The 22,887-nt window shown below is 40.1% G+C and overlaps 1 protein-coding gene across 3 annotated transcripts in view; it reads left to right on the plus strand.

Moving 5' to 3' along the window:
• The window catches only part of WWOX (WW domain containing oxidoreductase), a 768,476-nt gene that overhangs the window by 552,765 nt on the left and 192,824 nt on the right, over window positions 1-22,887 (plus strand). Inside the window, exon 9 of one of the 3 annotated variants that reach the window (XM_075009265.1) lies at window positions 18,639-18,760. The exons of the other annotated variants lie outside the window; for them this stretch is intronic. Coding sequence (XP_074865366.1) covers window positions 18,639-18,641 — 3 coding nt within the window. The 3' untranslated portion in view covers window positions 18,642-18,760. Of the gene's footprint in view, window positions 1-18,638; window positions 18,761-22,887 lie in introns of those variants that run through there. 3 annotated transcript variants of the gene reach the window in all.

Below are 22,887 nucleotides of genomic sequence, written 5' to 3' on the forward strand. Positions count from 1 at the left end.
GGATCTTACACCCCACAGCTCTGAGTGGTAAGAGGAGAAGCTGCAAGGCTAAAAGGTGGATGGGAAGTCAGGGGTTAAGGCTTTTCAAAATGTCAGGCAGCTTGTTATATTGCAGTACATCATTTTATCCCTGGAGACGACTGCTGAGGCCTAGGCCAAAGCTATATAGAGAGCAGGAAATTTGACACAAGCTTCCAAATTTTCTCTGTAGCTCTCTTGGGCTGCAACCCATATGCCATGGTTAAACCATCAGGCTTTGCTCCTCTGAGACTTTAGGACAAAGCAACTCACTATTTTCTTCTTAGTAAAATGTCTGCTCTTTTCCTTAGCAGAAATATCTTTTCTCACCTACTGTCTTCTCAGAATGAAAATAGCACTTTTTCCAGTTGATAATATGCCTTGGTTTGCATGCATCTTGTTTTTCCATTTGATTTTATCTTCCCAACTATAGCACCAATGGAATTACTGTTACCTAAATGCACATTCTAATATGATTTGATTGCAGATAATTATAGTATTCAGAATATGTCAATGGGTTAACTTGCATTTGTCACTTAAGATAAGTTTAACAAGGTCTGAAATGGAAATTCTGAACAATAGATGAGGCTATCCTTTAAAAAAGTGAACAAATACACGGCTTTATTGAAATATGTCTATGAGGCTTTGCATTTATCCATTTTTATTCACATTCATAATACCTTACTCTGTGAGTAATTCCATTGGGTTCATTGTGATTACTTGCTAGTGAAGTAAAGGATGTGAGTGAAGGTTTGTATTCTGGATCACAGGGAGCACACTGGATCAATCCAGAACCATTACTGTTTTTATTGTTTCTCAAGCTATAAAAACTCAACAGGCATATTGGGATTTTTGTCAGGTAATCTCAGGATTTTTTCTGATTTTCATTGCTGTTTGTGAAAAGTGGAATCCTGGCAAAGCGTAGTCATGAAAGGCTATGTTATTGGGCGAGAACTTCAGGCCACATCCCATAACGCTGTCTTCACAGAGCACCTGACGTTTCTCCTGGTGGAGACGAATTTACAGAATCCCTTGCCAGTTTCAGGCCATCCATTGCCTTCTTTCTCTGCCACCCTGTCTTCATGTTCGGGTCAGGAAAATACTAGGAGTTCATTAATACTTTAATACTGTTCTAAGTTACTTAGGAGCCAAGCCAGTTTCTGGTGGCAGGACTTTGTTGAGGACAGAAGCATGCTGGGAAAACAGCATATTCTCCTTGACTTTCCACCCTCCTATTCTGTAACCAGGCATACCTTAGATACTGAAGACAGTCTAGCTTATTTTGAAGTCTTAGGCCACCTTCGTCTGAGCTCCTTCCAATGCTATGTTAAACTATTTGACGAATACCTTTCTCATGGTTATTTCTTTCTCTCATCTTCCTCGGGAAGATTTGTTTGCAGAGCATATAATTTTTTCTATGAATATAAGTGTGATGGGGTGGTGATGAACCAAAAAGATCCCTTCCATTCCCCTTTCCTCTGTTTCTGTGTGTTCATGCTAGAGAAGACAATGTTATAAGAATACACTTTGTGCTTAGAGCAGAACATGATCTGATGTGTAATGATCCTGTAGGAATTCATGTAACAGTGTTGTTCATGGTGTTTGCATTTGTGGTTTGTTTTTTTTTCTTACCCAAAAGCTCCATTTTGAAAGACCAAGTGTGGTCGTCCATCCAAACTGGGAATTTTCTGTAACTGGCAAACTACCTAAAAAGGAACTGCTACAATGAAACGTTATTATTTCTGCCAGACCAACTGACTTGCACTCAAGCATTTTGAAAGAATTAGCCAAAAACTATCTGGAAAAGGTTTCGTCATACAATTTAGTATCTTTATTAATGAGATTACAAGTTGGCTTAACAAAGGTAACACAATTGACATAATATACTTAGTCTTTTGTAAGTCATTTGAATTAGTGTTGCACACAATTCTGATTAAAATTATAATTGTACCAAGCTCATGTGGCATATATTAAATGGATTGAAAACAGGCTAACTCAGATCTCAAAGTATCCATAAAGGGAAAATCTAATGGAGGACTTTCTAGTTGGGCCCAAAGAACATCTATTTTTGGCCTCATATTGTTCAATATAAATTATCTGGAAAAAGTTTTTATAAAATTCCTGCTTAAGTCTGCCAATGAGATAAAATTGAGGATGTGGTAAAAAGTACTGAATGATCTGCATTGCCTGGTGAATTGGCTTGCTTGAACAACCTTTGTTTTAATACAGTTAAACACAAGGTCATCTGTCTGAGAAGCAAGAATAGAGGTCACTCATCTAAGACAGAAGATTATAGTTTGGAGAGGTGAAATGGACTTAGGTGTCATGGTGGATAATGAAGTGAACATGAGGTCGAAGTAGGCTGCAGTGGCAAGTGTTATCCTTTGATGTGTAAGTAGGAGAAAATTGAAGTGAACTGTGAGGAGGTGTAAATGTACACAGCATTAGTAAGGCTATTTCTGAAATACTATGTCCATTTTAGTTGCCTGTTCTTTTTCATGGATGTTGATAAACTGTAAAGCATTCAGAAACGAGCTACAGAAATTATTTGAGGCCTTTTAGTGAGAGACTGAAGAGCCTTAATCTACATAGTGTAAGAAAGTGAATGATGTGATTACAGTCCATTAGTACCTACATGGTGAAAAGATTTCCAATAGTAGAAGTTTTTTAATTGGCCAGAAAAAGGTACATTAAGAGTCAGTGACCGGAAGCTGAAGGAGACAAATTCAGAAAATTTTTTAGGGTAATGTGGTGGATTCTTCACCACTTGGAATCTTTAAATCAAGAATGGATACTTTCTTTAAAAATGTGCTGTAGCTCAGCTAGAAGCAATGTCTTGATTCTGGAGTCTCTTGTCTAAATTATGTTTTGCAAAAGGTTAAACTGGGTAATCATAATCATCCCTTCTAAGTTTAAAATCTATGACTAAATAATTAAGGAGCGGGAGCACAAGACCTATGAGGATAGGCTGAGGGATCAGGGCTTGTTTAGTTTACAGAAGAGAAGACTTAGGGGTGATTTAATAGCAACCTTCAACTTCCTGAAGGGGAGCTCTAAAGAGGAGAGTGAGAAACTGCTTTCAGTGGTGTCAGATAGCAGAACAAGGAGCAATGGACTGAAGTTACAGAGGGAGAGGTATAGGATGGGTATTAGGAAAAACTACTTCACCAGAAGGGTGGTGAACTATTGGAATGTGTTGCCTAGAGAGGTGGTGGAATTTCCATCCCTCAAGGTTTTTAAATTGCAGCTTGACAAGTTTCTGGCTGGGATAACTTAGTGGGGAGTGATCCTGCTTGAAGTAGGGGGCTGGACTAGATAACCTCCTGAGATCCCTTCCAGACCAATGATTCTATGACTATTAATCTACTCTGCCCATGGAACTGTCATTTGCCCATGTGACCCCAGGTTTTTTGAGCATGCACAGATTTGAATGAGGTTGGATTGAGACTACTTTGAAAATAAATTTACAGGATTGTCTAGCTAACAGATTTAATTCCAGTACAAAATGTATCTTTTTAAAAATGTATTTCCAACTAAGGTAAACTGTCTGCTTACTCCTATATGAATATTTGTTTGTGATTATTTTAGGTACATACAATTATATACTTTAAATTACAAAAGCAGCCATTTAAAATTCTTGTTCATCTTTTACACAAATACATGTGATTCCATTAGATATGCAGCACAACCTTTTATACAGTTAGTGAATGGAGATGAAGCACTTCTGTTTACCTGTGAAATTGCCTATTAAAATTACAATAAACACCATAAAAATGACTTTATGTCTCTCCTCTGAGAAGAAGTTTCAATTTACTGGTTCATGAGAAAATATCTTGCAAGTAATTGTAAATATTTTAAGTAGATTTACTCTGATATTACTTGATGTGTCAAATTCACAAAAAAAGATGTAGTAAAATGTTAAAGACAGTCAACTTGAAATCTATTAAATTACTTAAAAATGGGAAAAATCATTTAATCTTCCATATCCAACCAGAGTCCCCCTGTCTATTGATGTAGTTTTGTATGTTGGAAGGTTTTTTTTCCTCACCTTTCTTGCTCTAGATTGTCATGCTTTCATCCAGAGGATGCAAACTTGAAGCAAGAAAGGCAAGGGATGGTGGGAGTTGCATCCTGTGATGTAGATGATTTGCAATGTCTCATGTGACTGAATAGTCCAGTCTGAGATTTGCATGGTATTTGGCAGTTATTGCAAAGATGTGCATCTTGATTGGGAGCTGCTTGCTTCTTACAGGTTGTGTGTACACTACCACCTTCCTTCAAAGCAAGGATGGCAATTAGGGTGTTGGGAGTTTACTAATGAAGTGCTGCCGTGCATAGGCAGCACTTCATTAAGCAAATTCGCCTCCCCCCACAGCAACTCCGAACTTTTAAACTTTGAATATTAACTAGATACTGGGACGTATCTAGACACAGCGTACCTGTCAGTACTTCAAAGTTGTACTTCAAATTTTGAGGAGTAAGGGGACTTGGAAGTTGCCCCGGCACTTCAAAGTACCAGCGGGTGCGCCGCAGCTAGACGCGTGCCAGTACTTCAAAGTTTAAAACTTTGGAGCTGCTGCAGGGGGAGAGGGGGTGGAATTTGCATAATGAAGTGCTGCCTGTGCATGGCAGGACTTCATTAGTAAACTCCCAACACCCTAATTACCATCCTTCCTTTGAGGGAAGGTGGTAGTGTAGACAAGCCCACAGAGTCTTTTTTCTATAAGTTATAGGAGCCAGCTTCTGTCATGGGCTTTGATACAATGATGGAGACAATGACACTAGTGGTTGGGATGACTTACCAAGATTTCCCATTGACCTAGATAAGCTCCACATTGCTTCATATCTAGATGGCATGTGTCTTTGTAGCAAAGCTTGGGGCATCCTCTTGCTCTTGTTCCCTCTGATGGCTCCCTGTACAGCTTGTCATTGGGTATACATCCATCTTACATGATCCAGCCCTCACAGTCATCTTCGCTTGAGCAGGGCTGTCAAACTTGGTAAATTTGCCCTTTAAAGAACCTCTGTGTTGGTGACTTTATCTTGTCATTCAGTACTGGGCACGGTGCATAAACAATATAGGTGAAAACTGTTTAACCTTTTCTCCTGGTAAGTGTAAATTGTCCATGGGAGTGCTGAGATTACAAGCTTGGTGCACTAGCATCTTTGAGTTGTTCCATGCCCTTTTAGTTAGTCTGCTAATGGTGATGGCCCCTTTTCCACTGCAAAAATTTAGTTCTTCATCTAGTGAGAGGTTGGTGATCACTGTAGAACCTAAATAAATTAACTTCTGGAATATTTCTAGCTGGTTTGCATTTAAGTTGTTTGAAGATGTTGTGGAACCCCTGTCCTAATACAACTGTTTTCTTGATGCTGATGGTAAGAGGAAATTCCTGGCGGACACTTGAAAGGCAGTCCATAAATTCATGGAATAGATCTTCATTGTGGGCAGTATCATCAGTGAATAGAAGTTCCCTCATTAGCACCTCTTTCACTTGAATCAGGAGAGGCTGAAGAATTTGCCATCCAATCATGTGTAAAGGTACGCCCCATCCTTCATGTCCATAAATTCACAGTTCAAGAGTACTGAGATTATTCCAAAGCATTTTGGGGGAAGAATGCATCTTTTTTTCATTCTACTTTGTATCTCAAAGCTATCCAGTGTGGACTTGTCAAACTTGACAGTTATTCTCATATTATTCTGGAATGAACTTATACGTAACAGGGTAGTTGAGCATCTTATCTTGTCTATTATTGCAAGCGGACTTGTCCTTCTGTGTTGAATGCTTTCATTGGGTCCACCAAGATGATGTACAATGGTCGGTTTTGTTCTCTGCACTTTTCTTGGGATTGATTCAAAGAAAATATCATGTCTGTAATTGATCTTCCAATCCTGAATCCACACTGTAATTCGAGGTAGATATGATTCACGAGCTATTATAGGTGCACTAAAATGACTTTTCTGAAATCTTTTTTCCTGCGACACTTAGTAGCAAGATACCCCCATAGTGGTTGCAGTAAACCTTTTCACCTTTATTTTTATACAGTTAGTGAATGGAGATGAAGCACTTTTGTTTACCTGTGAAATCTTCTATCATTTAAGTAGCAGTTGATGAAAATATGGTAATAGGCTGACTTTCTCAACTTGAAGATTTCCACTGGAATGCCATGTTTTCCAGGAGATTTACCACTTGATAGCAAAGCAGTGGCCTTGCTTAGCTCTTCTACAGTAGGCTCCAGTAGCTGTGACTGTGACCTACAGAGTTGGTATAAGTGACCACTGTACGTGGGAAATTAAATAAACGCTTGGGGAGGAAGCCTATGCACAAAACACAACATCTCCTGAGTATAAACTGGGCATTGAAGTGATTTGGGCTATATTGATTATGACCAACTGAGGCTATGGCTAACGGGGTTCCCAAATGCACAAAGTACACACAATTTAAAAACCCCTGAATAACCATAAGTGCTAAATATGCTTTTCTCAAATCTTGATGGATGATAGTTATTGTTGGTATCTCTTTAGCCAATAAGTGAAATCCAGATTTTCAGAGAAGTATACAATAAATAGATGAAAGATGCCTCATATTAACTTTTATCCTATAGGAACCCCATGGAAATTACCTAGTTTCTAGCTCTGATTATGAACTAACTATGTTTCACGCAATGAAAAAGATCTAGAGAGCCTTGCAGACTATAAACCAAATTCCCTGGTCTTAAGGCAGGATCAGAGTGAGCCATGGACAAGGTTGGAGGAATCAGGTGAGGCTCTGAGCCACCTTTGCACCATACTAATCATAAGGCCATATAGGAACTGAACCATTCACCTCATAGTTAGAGCATCCTCAGTGTTGCTCAGTCTTACGTCTGCCTGGCTTCATTCAATCTGCCAGAGACAGTGGCTCACCAGCAAAGCTTCTTGTCCTGATCCTGGGGTGGCTACTATGTCGGAACCACTATGTTGGTCCAGTGCAATATGCAGATTTTTCCAGCATAAAAGAGGAAAACTCCAATAACCCATTTAGCTGTCTTTCCAGTTGCTTTGAGCACCGACAGAAAATGAGCCAGAATCTCAGCTTGTGCATCTGTTATACTTATACAGGCACATACTCTCCTCTGAAATAATTATTTAATGTCTAGAAGATTCAGATTCGCATTTTCTTGGAGCCAATGCTGATTGTGTACCTCACAGTCTAATGCAAGTCAATGACCATCCATGTCCCATTTTGTGCCTGCTTTAATGTTATATATGGACAGAGATGAAAAAATGGCATATGCTACCACTAAAAATTATATAGATAAAATTCAGAGCCTGTTGCATAAAGCAGCCTCCCTGAATTGGGTGCTCACTGTTCAGTTGTTAAGATTGTTATTAAACTTTATGGACCATAAACCTCAAGGAAACAAGGAAAGTGAACAACCATGCTGTTGCAATAGTGTCAGAACAGGAGACATATTTCATAGCCTGAAAACTGTACAGCCTGCATACACTAAGAAACTCAATTCCCACTAGCTGCCTCAAACCACAGTTTATTTTATTGCTGAATTAAATGCAATGTTGCTAATGCACAGAGCTTTGCAATAATATTCTTTTTGTTTAAAGTTCAGCTTCATAAATATAACCATAAGAGAAATTGAGCAGTTTTTTATTTAAATATTTGTCAGACATCCATCATCCCTTAATATTTGCTATCCTGGGAGTCTACTTAATTCCAAAGTAAATCCATACTGATTAACATCAACTGCAGAGGATTTCTCAGTGCAAGTATAGAACCCTTATTGGGGGAGACAGACAAACAAGGGGGTGAAAACATGTTTGGCATATTGTTACAGTGGTAGTAGGGGAGGAAAGTTGAAATGCTAAGTATTATATGTCTTAAGAGGGGTATATGTATTTACTTTCAGATGTATTGATGGTCTAAAAGTTACTGTCGTGCGTGCGTGCGTGCGTGCGTGCGCTTCAGCAGATGACTTGCCTTTTGTATGTATATATATCTTCCTTTCAGTATACAAGTGCAACTTGAAGTTGATTGTTCCATTTTAGTAGTTTAAAATCTTTCTCCTATGCTCAGTAAACTTTTAATAACACTTTAAAAATCTGTCTCCCAATACTCTAAAGGAAATATATCACCGTACAACTTGTATACATGATGTGTTTTCACCAGCACATTATTCACTTATACTCATGACACACAAATACATTCATCTCTGTATCATTCAGTAGGCAGTTCTAGGGTATACACACATATCGTTTCAATGGCGGCATTGTTTGTCCTCCCTTAACAAATAATAGAAAATGCTCTTGTGTTCCATTTTATTAAAATAGGTTTTCTATGGCAATTCCTGTCTTAAAAGAATGCTAAAGTAGGAAAGTAAAGCATATAGTCATAAAAATCAATGTTAAGACTGCTCTGCCCCTTAGTCCCTGTCAACTTTTACATTATTTAATTTCATGATCTGTAATTAGTTTTAGATTACTGGGGATTTGTGCGTTCTCACCTCCTCTGAAAATCAGTCCTCTTATTTAAATACTGAAAATGTATTTAAGTAGCTGATGTTAGAAACCCAGGCTTGTAAAATTTTGGCCAGATTTTTCAAGAATTGAAATTCAGTGCTCCTTCTCGCATATTAACGGCCAATGTTTAATGGTATGGCAGTTTATCTAGGAACTCTATGTTCTCTTTTTTTTACCTTTTACTAATAATTGTATCACGGTATCTATATATTGCAGTTGGCCGTATTAAAACAATATAATTCAGGCTGTTATTTTCATTTGGATGGATATGATAGGTGTTGCAATTTCACTATGTACGGTTACTTGGTACTGCAGAGTTAGGGCCACTGTTTAAAAAGGAATCAACTTCTTTCCCTTGTTATGTATGTAGCAAATAAAATTTTAAACCTTTTATAGCACTGTCCTGGTTGACCATAAAATCTGGTTACCTTATTAGTGGTAAAGTACGGTAAAGGAAATTAATTTATAAACCTGCAATTTTAAACTTCAAATGTTTGCATGTGACTGGGAGATTTCACTTAATCATTACTCTCCAGGCCAATTGCATATTGACCTACTCTAGCATGAATGCTGGTAACATTGTTATTTATTTTCATTGGTTTAGCCTAATCACATCAATGATACTAGTAGTGAATCCCACTGAGAAGAATGTTCATAAATACCACAGGACAAATTTATGTTCAAAATGTTCACAGCTACAAATGCTCTCAGAGAAAAGTGAGCAGGCAACATTTAAGAGGTCAGTGTTTCAGTTAAAATATACAAATGTTCAGGCTAAATTTTCCCTTTGCTGGAAGACAAGTCTTATTCTTCTCTTTTAGTTTCTGTGTCATTTAACTTTTATGTTGCTTAATAAATGGTATCACATTACTGTACTTTATAGGTACTTTGCAAATTACGTGCAAGATAAATTACAGTGTGTTTTTTAGACAGTAATTCTGGGCTGGGCTGTGTACAGTACCCAAAATGCGTACTAAATTTTACTCTGCCATCTGTTGCTTCACTACATTACAAAGACAAATAGTTGAGAAAGAGACTTGACCTGAAGGAGAAATGGGTTTTCATTTGCCTTTTCATCATACACATAAAACAACATAAACTGAGTCAATGCATAATACATAATAGTAGTTGGTCCTCGTTTTTTTCTATTCTTTTGTTTCAAGTCACAATTACGAAAGAGGTTTTCCAATGTAGTGTTACTCCAATGTTATTCCTTCTAGGCACACAGGCTTAGCATTATTGTTGGATTTACAATCTTTATTAGGTTCTTATTAAAATATGCTGAGAAGCTGATAATTGTGAGTCTTGGTAAAGATTAGCTGGGAGAAAAACACAGCATGCACTCTTGTGCCTGGAAAATTCAAGATGAGGAAGGAATTGAAGGACTTTTTAATCTTATAAAAGGAATCATCATAGGTAGCTGAGACATTTCAGAGGGGCTTCTCTTCAGATAAAGTAGTGTTGCATTTTCAGGAGTTTGTTAGACTGTTTAAAGTTATGGGTAATAGTCAGTCTCTGGGCCAGGTAACTGACAGATAGCTAATACCCAGATTTTTAAAAGGCTCCATAGGTGATCCGGGCAATTACAGGCCAGTAAGCCTACCGTTAGCATTAGCACTGTTAAAGAACATAATTATCAGAAATGTAGAGAAGCACAATATGTTGGGGAAATCAACACCACATTTGGAAAGAGAAATCTTGCTCACCAATCTGTTAGAATTCATTGAAGGGGTCAAAAAATATGCACAAGGTGATCCAGTAAGCATGGTGAACTTGGACTTTCCTAAAGCCTTTGATAAACTTCCTCATCAAAGCCTTTTACACAAAGTAAAATGTCATAAGGGAAGAGGGAAGATCATCTCATCCTTCAATTACTGGTTAAAAAATAAGAAAAAGATAGGAAATAAATGTTCTCCCCCTAGACACCAGCATGCATGCTGAGCAGTAAGGGTAAGACATGACTGTAACCTCACTGGTGTTGTCTCTTCACTGGAGGAATGCCAGGTGACAATAAGAATACACCTGGGGTGATGGGTCCTTCCTTTACCTCTTCCTATCATGTTTTAATTGTTAGGTTAAAATAACTGAAGAGAGCTCAGTGCATGACCCCCACAGTGAGATGTGTTTGGGAGAATCACTCTTCCCATGGATTCCTGGAGCCCCAACTACCAGGGGCAGAGCAGGATGTTGCTCTTGGTACAAAGCAGAGAGAGGATGTATCTGTATTAGTCTGTTGCCCTTTATGGTTCTGTGGTCTTGTGTGTTAGAGCAAGACACAAGATCCCTGGATTTAATGTGAGTATAAATTGGAATGGCGTAGTTCCCCTGCCAAAAATCTCTTTGTACAGTAAAACCCTCGAAATACGTGGCTTCAAGTTGTATGTAACTCACTATAACGTGAGTTAAGCACAATTTGAAGCTGCTCTGCAGCTTTCAGCTGGTCAGTCTCCCAGGTCTGGCAAGCGCTGGGGAGACAGGACTCAGGCTGCCCCCTGGTTTGTGGCTCCCTGCCACTCTGTGAGCCAGGAAACTGACCAGCCCAGGGGAACCAGGAGCAAAATGCAACCCCCACAAAACTCAAGGGTTTACAGTATTCAAATATTATTTCTCTTCAGGTATCAGGCACCATAAGCATAGATACCTTTGCAAAGAGTATAGCATCAAATTCCTGAAAAATCACATATACGCTTTCCTGTAGCTGAGTGCAAGCAAACTGGGTTTCAGTACCTGCCTCCCTTTCTCATAGAGCACATCAGCCTTACCTCCAGAGTTTAGCAACTCTTATGTATCAATACGGGGGGTACAGATTATATAGCCATGTTCTGATTTCAGTATTCATGTTTTAGAAGCTTTCTTTCAAAACTGTAAGTTGTCCTTAAAAGAAAATGGGCTATCTGTTTTATTTTAGAGCTATCCACACTGATTATCATAGCAACGTCAAAGGACACTTTCAGTCTTCTCTTACTGGAATGATATCGAAATAATAGGTTTGTTTGGTCATCTTAGACTGGATTTATTAAGCAAAACTAGTGAGCAGTTTCTAAAAACTCTTGGTGGACTATATTAGCAAAAGTATGCATGTCACTCTTTGCTGACTTTCAACTCACATTAGCATAGTCTCCAGTTAGAGTTGACATATTTTGTTGTTGTTTTGCATTTTTCTTTACTTGTGGAGAAAACAAAGTTTATTTCCAAACCTGCCTTTGGCCTAATTATCTGGCCTGTTTGTCTGTCTATTCCTCCTCCTCCATCCATGATTTTTTTTACTAGCACCTATCACCAGAGAACATTTGCTAGTACAATATAGGAGATATATACCTTTTTTAGCAGAAGAAAGGAGCTTTTCAACATCTTTTTGAAGAATGGTGCTTTTAAAAATACAAACACAACATAAAGGAATTTTTCTTTCTCTTTACAGGCAAAATACTCTTTGAACAGACCTTTGTTAAAAAGTGCTTTGTGAAAATAGATACAGGCAGGAGGAGGGAAAATATAGTTGTTTTTGACTACTTTCATTCAGCAAATAACGCAGGTTTAATATCTGGCACATAATTGGTTCATCGAAAAGAGGTTGATTGTATTTGTCAGGAAGAATTGAAGAAAATTTAAAAATTGAAGAAAATTCTGAAGTGTCTCTATTAGTTATGTATTTCATATTCTTCCCCCAACTGCAAAGACGTTCAAAAAGGCAAGTATTTTAAAGATGATGCAGGTTCTTGATGGTGCAAAAATGAGTTTTTCTACTGTGAAAGAATATAGGAAGGCAACATGAGAAGGAAGAGGAAAGGGATGTCAGCAAGAAATGCCTGCAACATCTGTCTCTTGCACATGGTGTGAATTCAGTTATGTAACAGGGCTTTTCCAACTCTAACTCTGTTATCCCCCCAGCATAACCTAGTGGCATGTGCATTTGGTTAACATATTATCTTCATAATTCTTCACAGCTGTTTCTAGAAGCTACACATTGTGTACCAGAATTCTGACATGGGCTGCACCATTTCTAAGTTAGCCTGACCTCATTTATTCATCCTATAACAATTATCGTTATGCCCACTATGTCATGAGGTTCCCCACTGTCAGAATAAAGAGACAATATTCTCAGCAGCTGCAACTGTTCTACTTGTCAAAAGGTGTCCTGCTTCAGTTCTTTGGGATCTTATTTGACAATATAATTTTAGAGCTTAGTATGATTTTTCAGAGGCGCTTTAGTTGCTTAGTGCCATATGTACGTGAAGCATATGCCATAGCACAAAGGAAAAGCAAGAACTCCGTGGAGAGTAGAAACCTTCACTCTAACTTGGAGACACTGAGACATGTGGTGGAGCTGCCTAGTATTGTTTCCTAGATATATTGTCTGAGCTCTCTTCATTGTATCATTTCAGAGCTCTGTGTGTTCTACTGACACCTTTTTGTTTTGTTTTGCTTTCTATTCTTGAGTTTATAGCTGTTGCTACCACCATTGCAGCGCTACCCATGCTAATAATTGTGGGGGCAGAAGCCTTGCCAGGCCCCTGGCATGTGTCACGCATCTCAGGTTCACACTCCTAGAAGGGACGGGGCCTTGGGTAGAACGGATGGGGCTGGGGGCAGCCAGTCCTCAGTACCGCCTGGTATAAGCCGCACTGGCCTACTCTGAGAGCTGCCCAGAGCATGCCACAAAGCGCTCCAGGACATTTAAAGGGCCCAGAGGTCTGGCTGCTGCTGCTACCACATGAGCATCAGGTCCTTTTGAACCTGGACTGGTAGTAAGAGCATGAGCTCTATCCACCCTTACCACATATGCTTGTTCAGAGCATCTGATTAACATGCCAACACCGGCTTTATGTGGTCGCTTTCTGATTCCACCACACCCAATAGAGATGCACCCATAGTAGCAAAAGTTGGACATTTTACAAAATAAATAATATTCTAGTGAAGACAGGCCAAATGGTAAGATGTGTGGCACCCTAAGACACCCTGTACTGCTTGCCTGAGCAAAACTGCCAGTATACACCTGCTTCTTGTTGTGTGAAAAAATATCAGTAGGTTGTAATGACCAATTGTTCATGACCTCTTCAATATTTACAACCATCCCCCTGTTCTGGACAAGCAGGGCACTGAAAGCTTATTGTATTCACAAAGCTTGGTTTCATCTACGTATGGTAATGAGTGCTGATATGGGAGATAGGCTGAGACCAACATAATTTGTTATTGAAACTACATATCATCTAACTCTTCTACTGAAACTCGTTTACATTCCTTGACAGGGACTGGCACACAGTACCACCAACACAGGGGAGGAGTCCAACAATAAGTCCTGCATGCTATAAGCAAACCTAAGGTTCCACTACAGATAGCTATATGTAGTGTTCCTGTAGCTGTGTTAGTCCCAGAGGGAGAAAAGGTGGGTGAGCTTCTGTTAGTTCAGCTCTGAAAATGTCAACATTCCGCATACCTTGATCCATATAGGACAGCAAAATTCAACTTTTAAGCCCACACATACTGGAGACTTGTGGTCCTCCAAATAAACTCACAGTGGACCAGGAATAGGTAGCAGAATAGCAGTTCCGGTGTCTGTCCCAACAGAAAACCAATAGTTTCTTGTAGATTATTTTGACTAGAAATCACAGAATCAGACTCTCTTGCTTCACTGCCACTAGTAATATTTCACTTGTGTTGGTGGATTAAGATGCTGTTTGCTTCCCCAAAGCTATGTTTTGCTACTGTAAAGCATTACACAAGGGAAGCACGCATTGTTCTAGCCATATTTTCTGTCTTAACGGTATTCTGTCATTTGGAGCCATTCTCTTCAGGTTTATTTCTCTATCTTTGGCTCAGCAGCCACCATTTCCCCAGTGCATGAAGGTTAGAAACTTGATTATTTCTGGGCTGACAGATATCCCTGGGAACTGAACCATGGACAATGAAGCACAGGGAGAAAGGAAAAAAAAAAGGGAAAGGGGCAAAACCACACCACCATTTAAAGTTAATTATCAATTCAATTGTTTGGATTTTGGTGGGACTGAACATAGAAGAATCACATTAATTAGTATATGACTTACTAGGCATTAGAGAGTTGAAGTTTGAACTTGTTCCATGGTACTAATGAAAATAGAACTGTCCCCAAAAAGAAGAGTATATTCCTGCACAGTATGATACCAACCTGTACATTTTCCACTTTACTTACTTTGTCATTAGGCTTTGGTTAAGCATGATTAACAATCTATGTCCAAAGCTTTATATATGTTGCCTTTTTAGCAGTAGCATAACACAATAATAATGTAGTTTGCTATTGTTGTTGAAAGGGAATGTCTTAGCTCATTAAGTAATTAGAATGTAATTAGTAAATAAACATGTCATAGAAGGCAAGGAATCGAAACACTGAAGACAAGAAAAATCATTTTTCTGTGTCTGTGTAGGTATGAAATAACTTTTAGAAGTGTTTGTATTGAGTGATACATGCACAATATTATATAAACTGTGTGGAAACTTCATAATAAAACACCTTTTTGCATGTATTTTTCATGACAAGCTCTCAAAGCACTTTACAAAGAAGATAAGAATCATTGGCTGTGTCTACACTGACCCCAACTGCTGACAGTTTAATGGAAATAGCTGGTCTGGGAAATGTAAAATAATGACCAATTTGAATATCCGTTGGTAATTTGCATATTCATGAGGTTGATATGCATGTTCACAGCAGAAATCAAGCTGTGTACGTATGGTTCTGCTTGCAAAACCCTCCTTTTTCGGCAGTCCCTTATGCATGAAAAAAAAAACAGGAATAAGGGGCTTCTGACAAAGGGGGGTTTTGCCAACAGAACCACATCTACACTGCTTGATTTCTGCTGTGAATATGCAAATTATCCTCATGAATATGCACGTTTCTACATGGCTATGCAAGTGAGCCACCATTTTGCATTTTTGAGACTGCTTATTTGCATCAAACTGTCGGCACTAGGGCTCAGTGTGGACACAGCTATTTATGTGCATTGTACTGATGGGGAGACTGAGGCATGGAGCATGACTTGCCCAAGGTTACCCAGAAGTATAGTGGCCAGCTGAGAAATAAAATCAAGGTCTCCCAACTCCTAGTCCAAGCCTCTGTCCAGTAGATAGCACTGTCTCTCATTGTGTATATCAGCATTTTAACCCTCCTTACGAAACTGGGCATTGGATCATTAGACCATCCAGGCTCTTTTAGAGCTCTGGTGCACATGTTTGCAATGCTGTCATGTTAAATCTCCTGCCCCTCCCTACTACAGAACAAGAATAGGTTAAAGTTATATCTTGCATATGTGCAGTAGCCAGTTCTCAGATTGAAAAATTAGGAAACGGCCAATCCTATATTGGTTAGCTGGACCAGACTTAGCTCATGGAATAACACTTGAAAATCAAATCCTGCAGAAGTGGTGCAGAGAGAGATGTTCATTTTACCTGCACCAGTAAAAACCCGCTGTAGTAGGTATGAATCAACCATACCAGGAAATCTCCTTGTGCACTCAGGAGATTGTCCCCGGTGGGAAGCAGGTGGCATTTTCCCCCCTTCCCTGCACTAGTTTTTCTGTGAGGTGGGTCAGCTTCCATTCCTTCTGCAGAGAACCCCTTAGAGAGCCCATGACCCAGCAAAATCTTAAACGCCATCTGTTTACTAGCCACCACAGTCCACTCTGATGCTGCATGAATTCCATTGGCTTCTTGTAAATGAGGCTTCAGCTGTTTTATTCACCCACAACTTGGTCTCATGGAGTAAGTACTGCCACCTAAGACCTCCAAGGTGTACACCAGCCTAGAACTTAGACTTATACAGAACATCTTGAAGTTCAGACTGCAACAAATTTGTTATTTTTTATGAACATATGGAAGTACAAGTTTAGAATGGACCACTCACTTGCTCTTACCTTCATTACAACTTCTGCAGGGACCACTGGAACGTGTGTATTTTCTTTAATTTCATTTAGTTGAAGGAGGCAGAAAGAAGATGATAAGGAGGATGCACATTAATGGTTGAGAGATAAGTTAATGCAGACCTGGAGTTTGTGTCCAATTTTCAGGCAGCTTTCTAGAGCACTGCCCTTTCTGAGTTATGTGCCTTTAAGTACAGCTATGTCTTCAGAAAACTGTGAGCGGGTTTTCCCCTTCAGAAGGAGACCAAAAATCAGTTTGCCTTTGCTCATAGTAAGTGTGTATGAGTGTTTTCTTGGAAGGTCCGTGAATTATTCTTTCAACATAATGTTTTTTTTTTTTCATGTTTAAAATCCTTAGCTTAGACAGATGAGGGGGATTGTGCATCAATTGAGTCAGTCTTCAGACTTGAATAAAATATTTTAATTCCCATATTATGTGTTTTATGGTAAAGCTTCAGTTAGGAATTATAAATGAGACTCCTAATCACTATGGCCTGGTTGCTACTGTATATATGACTATAAAAGCCCTTTGTCCTTTGTACATACATATTTACATAATGTATTCTTTCTGATTGTGTCTCATTAAAGCCAGGAGTTTAATAGTGATGTCTCTGGACCTCTGTTTCTGCCTTTCATTTATTTCTGCTTTCAGAATCTTTTCTTCTTGATGTAAATAACTGATTTTGTTATATGTCTTAGTGCTATAGAATGCTGTTAAAATAATTGTACCTACACTTCCCAAATGTATAAAAAATGAGAATTCTTGGGAAATGATTTTGACATCCTCTGAAAGGATGATAATGGTGTGAGCTAACGGGGAGAAATTGGCATACTTTCATTTCAGTTTGATCACTTACTTTATACCTGTACATTACAGTTTCTTTAATGTTCTCATATAAAATTCAGTTAAATGTTGTTCCTCAGAGCTGCAGGCAAACTTCCCTGAAAATACAAAGATAATGAACTTGAACCTGAGCTTCCTCCATCACAGAAATCATTACACGCAATATATTTTAGCTTTTGGCTTTATTTGAGTTAAATTTATATATGTTTGTCTGTGAAAAGAAGAAAGTACATCTTTAAGATGATCTGTTTGTTGAATCAATATTTATCTATTAGCATTGCTAAGGAATTGCCTTTCTGCTTTCAAATCGCTACACAAAATACCTGAGTAGGTATAACACCAAAAATGGAAACAATCAAATTGTATTTAAGACTCACTTTAAAAAATCCATTTAAAAAGTAGGAGCGTGTTTTTCAAGCATTTTAAAACCATACACTGAAACACAGGTATTTATATTATTTTATTCATATATTTTCAATTGTATATTTATATAAGTCTACAGTGAACTTTTCTTGTCATTTGCACTTACATTTTTTAGAACTTTTTTATTTTAAGACTTCAATGGCCCATGAAAAGAAAATACTTGAACTTTCAATGTATTGGTACAGGTTGAATCTCTCTTCTGCAACATCCATAATCCAGAATGATTTTAGTTAGCCAGACTAACACTTATCATGGGTGTGGCCAAGTTTCCCATGATCCCATAATGTTTGTTTACAGCCACCAGTCCTATCTCTCAGTGTTCTGTGTTGTTACTTAGCTGTAATTTACCCCTACATGTCTTCCAAGAGCCCAGTAAGCAGTGGAAATATTGGTAGTGCTACTAGGCAAGATTGACTTCCCATGGTCTGGAAAATTTTCTCCTTTGGCACTAGTCAGGTCATGAGGGTGCCGCACTGGAGAGGTTCAACCTCCAATGAATATTTCCCTTCTACCAGCTGTGTTTTTATAACAGTTAGTTGTATAAGAGAAAGAGAGAGAACAGGGGTGGGGAGGTAAAGGCGGCTAAAGAAAGGACTGATGACTTTTGCAAGATGTCATTAAATAACCTTCCTACAATCTAATATCATATAGTCAGTCATTTAAAACAAAAACACAAACACAGGCAGGAGAGAGGGACTTTCATGCCAAATAAAGTGGCTTCACTTTGATCCAGCACTTTTTTTCTTTAATTTAAAACATTTAATTGTAACGCCATTAATGGCCCTCAGAAAGTGACTGTAATAAGACCTGCATTCAGAAAACTAAGGTTTTTCAAACTTCACCAATCAGCAACCACAGGGATCCCTCAGGTACTATATTCCGACACTCAAATCCTGAGCTTGGCTATGTCTGCAAAGGAAAACTATCATACAAAACTTTTTTTTTCTTTCAGTAATCACTTTCATAAAATGTACCATTCTCCAGAAATCTATGATCCCTGAAGGACAAATCTTGATGCTGTGATGATTAACCTGGCCTCAGGCTGAATCATCCTAAATGAAGGATCAAGAATACCTGTGGAAGAGCAGGTACAGGTTACTAATAGTGATAATATCCAGTAGACAGTAACTCCTCCTGTAGTTTGATTTATTTATTTATTTTATTTATTTTCTTTCTGGTTAGCAACGCTAGGAAGTGTCCAACCACAGGCTCCTAGTGCTCTGCAAAGTATTTGAAATTACAAAACCAAAATACAGTGCAATCACCTTACCTAGTGTTACCAAGCTGCAACAGCAGTATATAATACATTAGTAGATGAGGAGGGAGAGATATCCCAGTTGTTTGAGCATTGGCCTGATTAAACCCAGGGTTGTAAGCTCAGTCTTTGAGGAGGCCATTTAGGGATTGTAGCAAATAGATGCCAGGAATGGTGCTTGGTCCTACCAAGAGGGCAGGGCAGGGGACTAGTCTAGATGACTTCTCAAGGTCCCTTCCAGTTCTAGAGCATGTGTGTATCATTGTACATCAGCCTATACCTCCAGTCCCTCTGTTCAAAACCCCCATGATACATTTGAGCTGTGTGGCATTCCCTGAAAGACAATGAATCTAGAGTAGGATGGAGTGAACTTTCTGGAAACACCCTGGCATCTGGCATCTTGTGTTATGTTAAGGGGAAACTAGCAACAGCACCTCTATTGACCAGAGCTGTAGAGTGAGTGTCTTATGTGGGGGAAAATGGTCAGTGAAGGAGGCTGGTTCCAAGAAACTTATGGCTTGTGTGAATTCCAGAGCACAGGTGTCATGTTCTTATGAGATGTTCCACTCTGAAAGTTGGCTTCCATATGCACCAATTCCAGCTACTGAATAGATTTAGGATGCACCATCATGCAGAGCACATTTCAATAGTCTAAAAGTAAAGTGACAAAGGCATGTAGCTAGGCCAGCATCTGAATGTTAAGTATGTCCTCAGACAGTGTGGGGTAGACAGCAAAATGCCTCTTCTGATCTTCTTAACCACTGCCTAGTCTTCTGAACCTTGTCAGGCCTCTGAGTTATGAACTCAGATTATCGTGGCAGTTAATGTGTTCTCATTCTAATTTTGCACTGTCTCTTCTGGTTGTTTTGCCTTATCTATTAGTATCACCTCAATTGTCTGTGTTGAATTTCATCCAGCTCCTCTTTGCCCTAATCTCTGGGTCATTCTCTCATCTGTTCCTCCTTGATCAGTCAAGAAGGAGGCAGAAGGTTGTATATTATCATCATATTAAAAGCGCCACAGTCTTCTCAGTAACTCCGCCATTGCTATGTATATAGTATCAAACAAGGAGAGAAATAAATGGAAGCATGCAGGTATATCTTGGAGGGGACAAGTCATTGCCTAGTAGAATCTTTGCTCGTGAAGAATGAAAGCACTCCAAGAGACCTCTCCACTGCTGCTGTAGACAACAGAAAAGCCTTCAACGTCTCATGGTCAATTGTATTGCAACCATACCAGTAATATTCATATGGACACACCTAATCATCCTTCATTGGTATGAGTTCATTTATGAAAACAGCAAGGTTTCTGTACCAAGCACAGATCTATATACAGATTCAAGAAAATCTCAGGCAAGTGGAGGCTGTGAAAGTTGTCCTACCAAAAACTTCTCATAACCTTTCTCAAGAAGAAAATCATAGCAGTGGCTTGTAGCCAGCTAGTTTTTTTTATGGCAGGAGGTGATTTCCTGAGGTATGGAGGTCTCCAGTTGAAACAGCGTCCTGCCCTCCTATGGAGGCATCAACAGTCTCCACTAAGAGTACAACCAGTAATTCCTTGATGGCCTTCACCAGCCAGGAAGGAAACAAGTCATGGACTGAGGTATGCCTCCAGTAGATGAGTTAGTGACATTGGCTAGACAAGACATTGCATCGTTAGTGGCAAGACAGGCAGTAAATGTGTGTAGTTTGACCTGAATCCAGAAAGTGTGCAGAAGTTGCCTCACAAAAGGAGGGACTTGATTTAGTTCTTGAATGCAGATAAACTGGAATAATCAAGCTGTCCACCACTTTGTACAAATCTGCTAACAAAGATTTTGCGGATGCTTTCTGTATGGCTATGGCATAATATTTCAAAAGCACTTTATGATGTAGTCTGTCCTGAACTTTCACCATCAATGCACTACCCATCTCCCCTCTTGCTTCATTTGTGGCATGCCATCCAAGAAGACAAAGGTGACCTGTGAGAATAAAGCCATTGAGGAAGATGACAGAGGCCACATGATCAAATCATTAATATAAGGTCCTGCTACACCATCAACTAAGTGTTTTAGAGAAAGCAAGATCTCCCTCTATCTAGGTTCTGTAATGATTTTAAATTCTACTTTTGGAAGATATATCCTCTGCTTTAATATGGAAAAGAAAAAAAACACTCTTCAGTTTCTATTTATTTCCCTTATCTGCAATAATAATTGTCCATTTGCCAAGGAGACATCTTACACCATATCATTTCAGAGGAAATTCAGAATATTGATTATAGAATGTAAGTGCAAAGTAGCAGCCACCATATGCAAAATAAGATATGTTTTCTCTGAAGAGGAACCTGGCAAGTCTTAGTCTGGGACAGATCTTCATGGAAGAGAGTGAAGAAGTATTAAAAGGAAGTGGGGCAGATTACCACAGGATTCTGGGTAGTGGTGGTTGGGGGGGTGGGATGGTGATTTACAAAACAGCGAAAGAACAAAATGTGAACTGAGTGGGATGGATAGGCCTGGTGCTTTATGGGAGAAGTCATATAGGAGAACATAGCCAGCAAGGAGTCCAGAAGGATTGGAAAGCAAAATCCTGGAAATGAATAAAGCACATATATGGGCTGTTATTTTTACTGTTATTTATTTGCATACTCAATAACACCGTGAGATTCTCAATTAAGTTCAGGGACTCACAAGAGAGGGTGCTTTCTACAGCATGCAAGAGCAATACAACACTTTGCTCCCAGAGTAGGGTGACCCTCCATCCCATTTTGGCTCAGAGAGTCCGACATTTCAGGTGTCAGGAAGATGCCCCAACTTATTCAAACAAAAGGGCTAATTGTCCCATACTCACACCCCTTGCTGAGCTGCCCTTCCCCTGGTCAGCGCAGTCACAGCTGCAAGTACCAGGTGCTGGCTGGAGAGCACATGTAACACGTACTGACTGGTCAGGTGTGCAGGCAGCAGGAGAGGGAGCCAGCAGGGGCCATGCCATAGGGTAAGGCAGGGTATGTTGGGGTGGGGAGGGGTAGTGTGTGTCCCTCACAGTCCTTTTTGCTGCCTTTCCAGCCTGCAAGACCCTCCCCCAACCAAGGCAGGGCTTGCAGCCCTGTTCCTGGCTCCCTGCAGCTCGGGGAGCTGGGAGCCTCACCCGTGGGGCTTGCAGCCCCATTCCCAGCTCCCTGCAGCTCAGGAAATCCAGGAGCCTCCCCAAGGCACTTGCAGTCCTGTTCCCAGCTCCTTGAAGCTTGGGGAAGCTGGGAGCCTCACTTGTGGGGCTTGCAGCCCCATTCCCAGCTCCCCATGGCTCGGGGAAGCCAGGAGCCACTCCCACAGACTGCAGCCCCATTCCCAATGCCACACAACATGGGCAGCCAAGGAGCAACCCATGTAGTTCCCCAAGTAGCTCCCTCAGAGTGAATACCCCTGGAGCTTGGGAGTTCCCCTGCAGGATGGCAGCCCCAGTTGCCAACAGCACAGGGAAGCCAGAGAGCTCCACTGCAGCTGGAAGGCAGCCAGTTCCCAGCAGCCCCCAGTGTGGAACAGCCTGGACACCCTTTGTTATGACGCTGCTGTGGAGGAGCCTCCCCCTCCTCCTTGGGGCAGCAACCCCATTGTGGCCCATTACTTGGGGCAGCTCCTCACAACCAGCCCCCTTGTCTGCTGGGCTGCATTTCTGGTGTCTTTGCCACCCCCACAGCTAGGGAGGACCCCTGCCCACAGGCCCGATGGCTGCAGCTTTCATCCCTGGAGTCCCCTGTCATCTCTGGGAAGCTGCAACCCCTATGCCCAGGGCCACCACTGCAAGGCAGGAGCCTCCTGTCCAGTGCCCCACTGCGAGGAAACAGCTGGGAGTGGCAGGGCTTAATCCTGCATTTCCCAGGTGCTCCTCATGGAGGAGAAGCCTCTGGAGCCCATGGGGCAGAGTCAGGGCCAGAGTAACCTCCTGTGGGACTGGAGCCCAAATATTTATGT

Source organism: Carettochelys insculpta, chromosome 14 (genome assembly GCF_033958435.1).
Source record: "Carettochelys insculpta isolate YL-2023 chromosome 14, ASM3395843v1, whole genome shotgun sequence".
NCBI classification, from domain to species: domain Eukaryota; kingdom Metazoa; phylum Chordata; order Testudines; family Carettochelyidae; genus Carettochelys; species Carettochelys insculpta.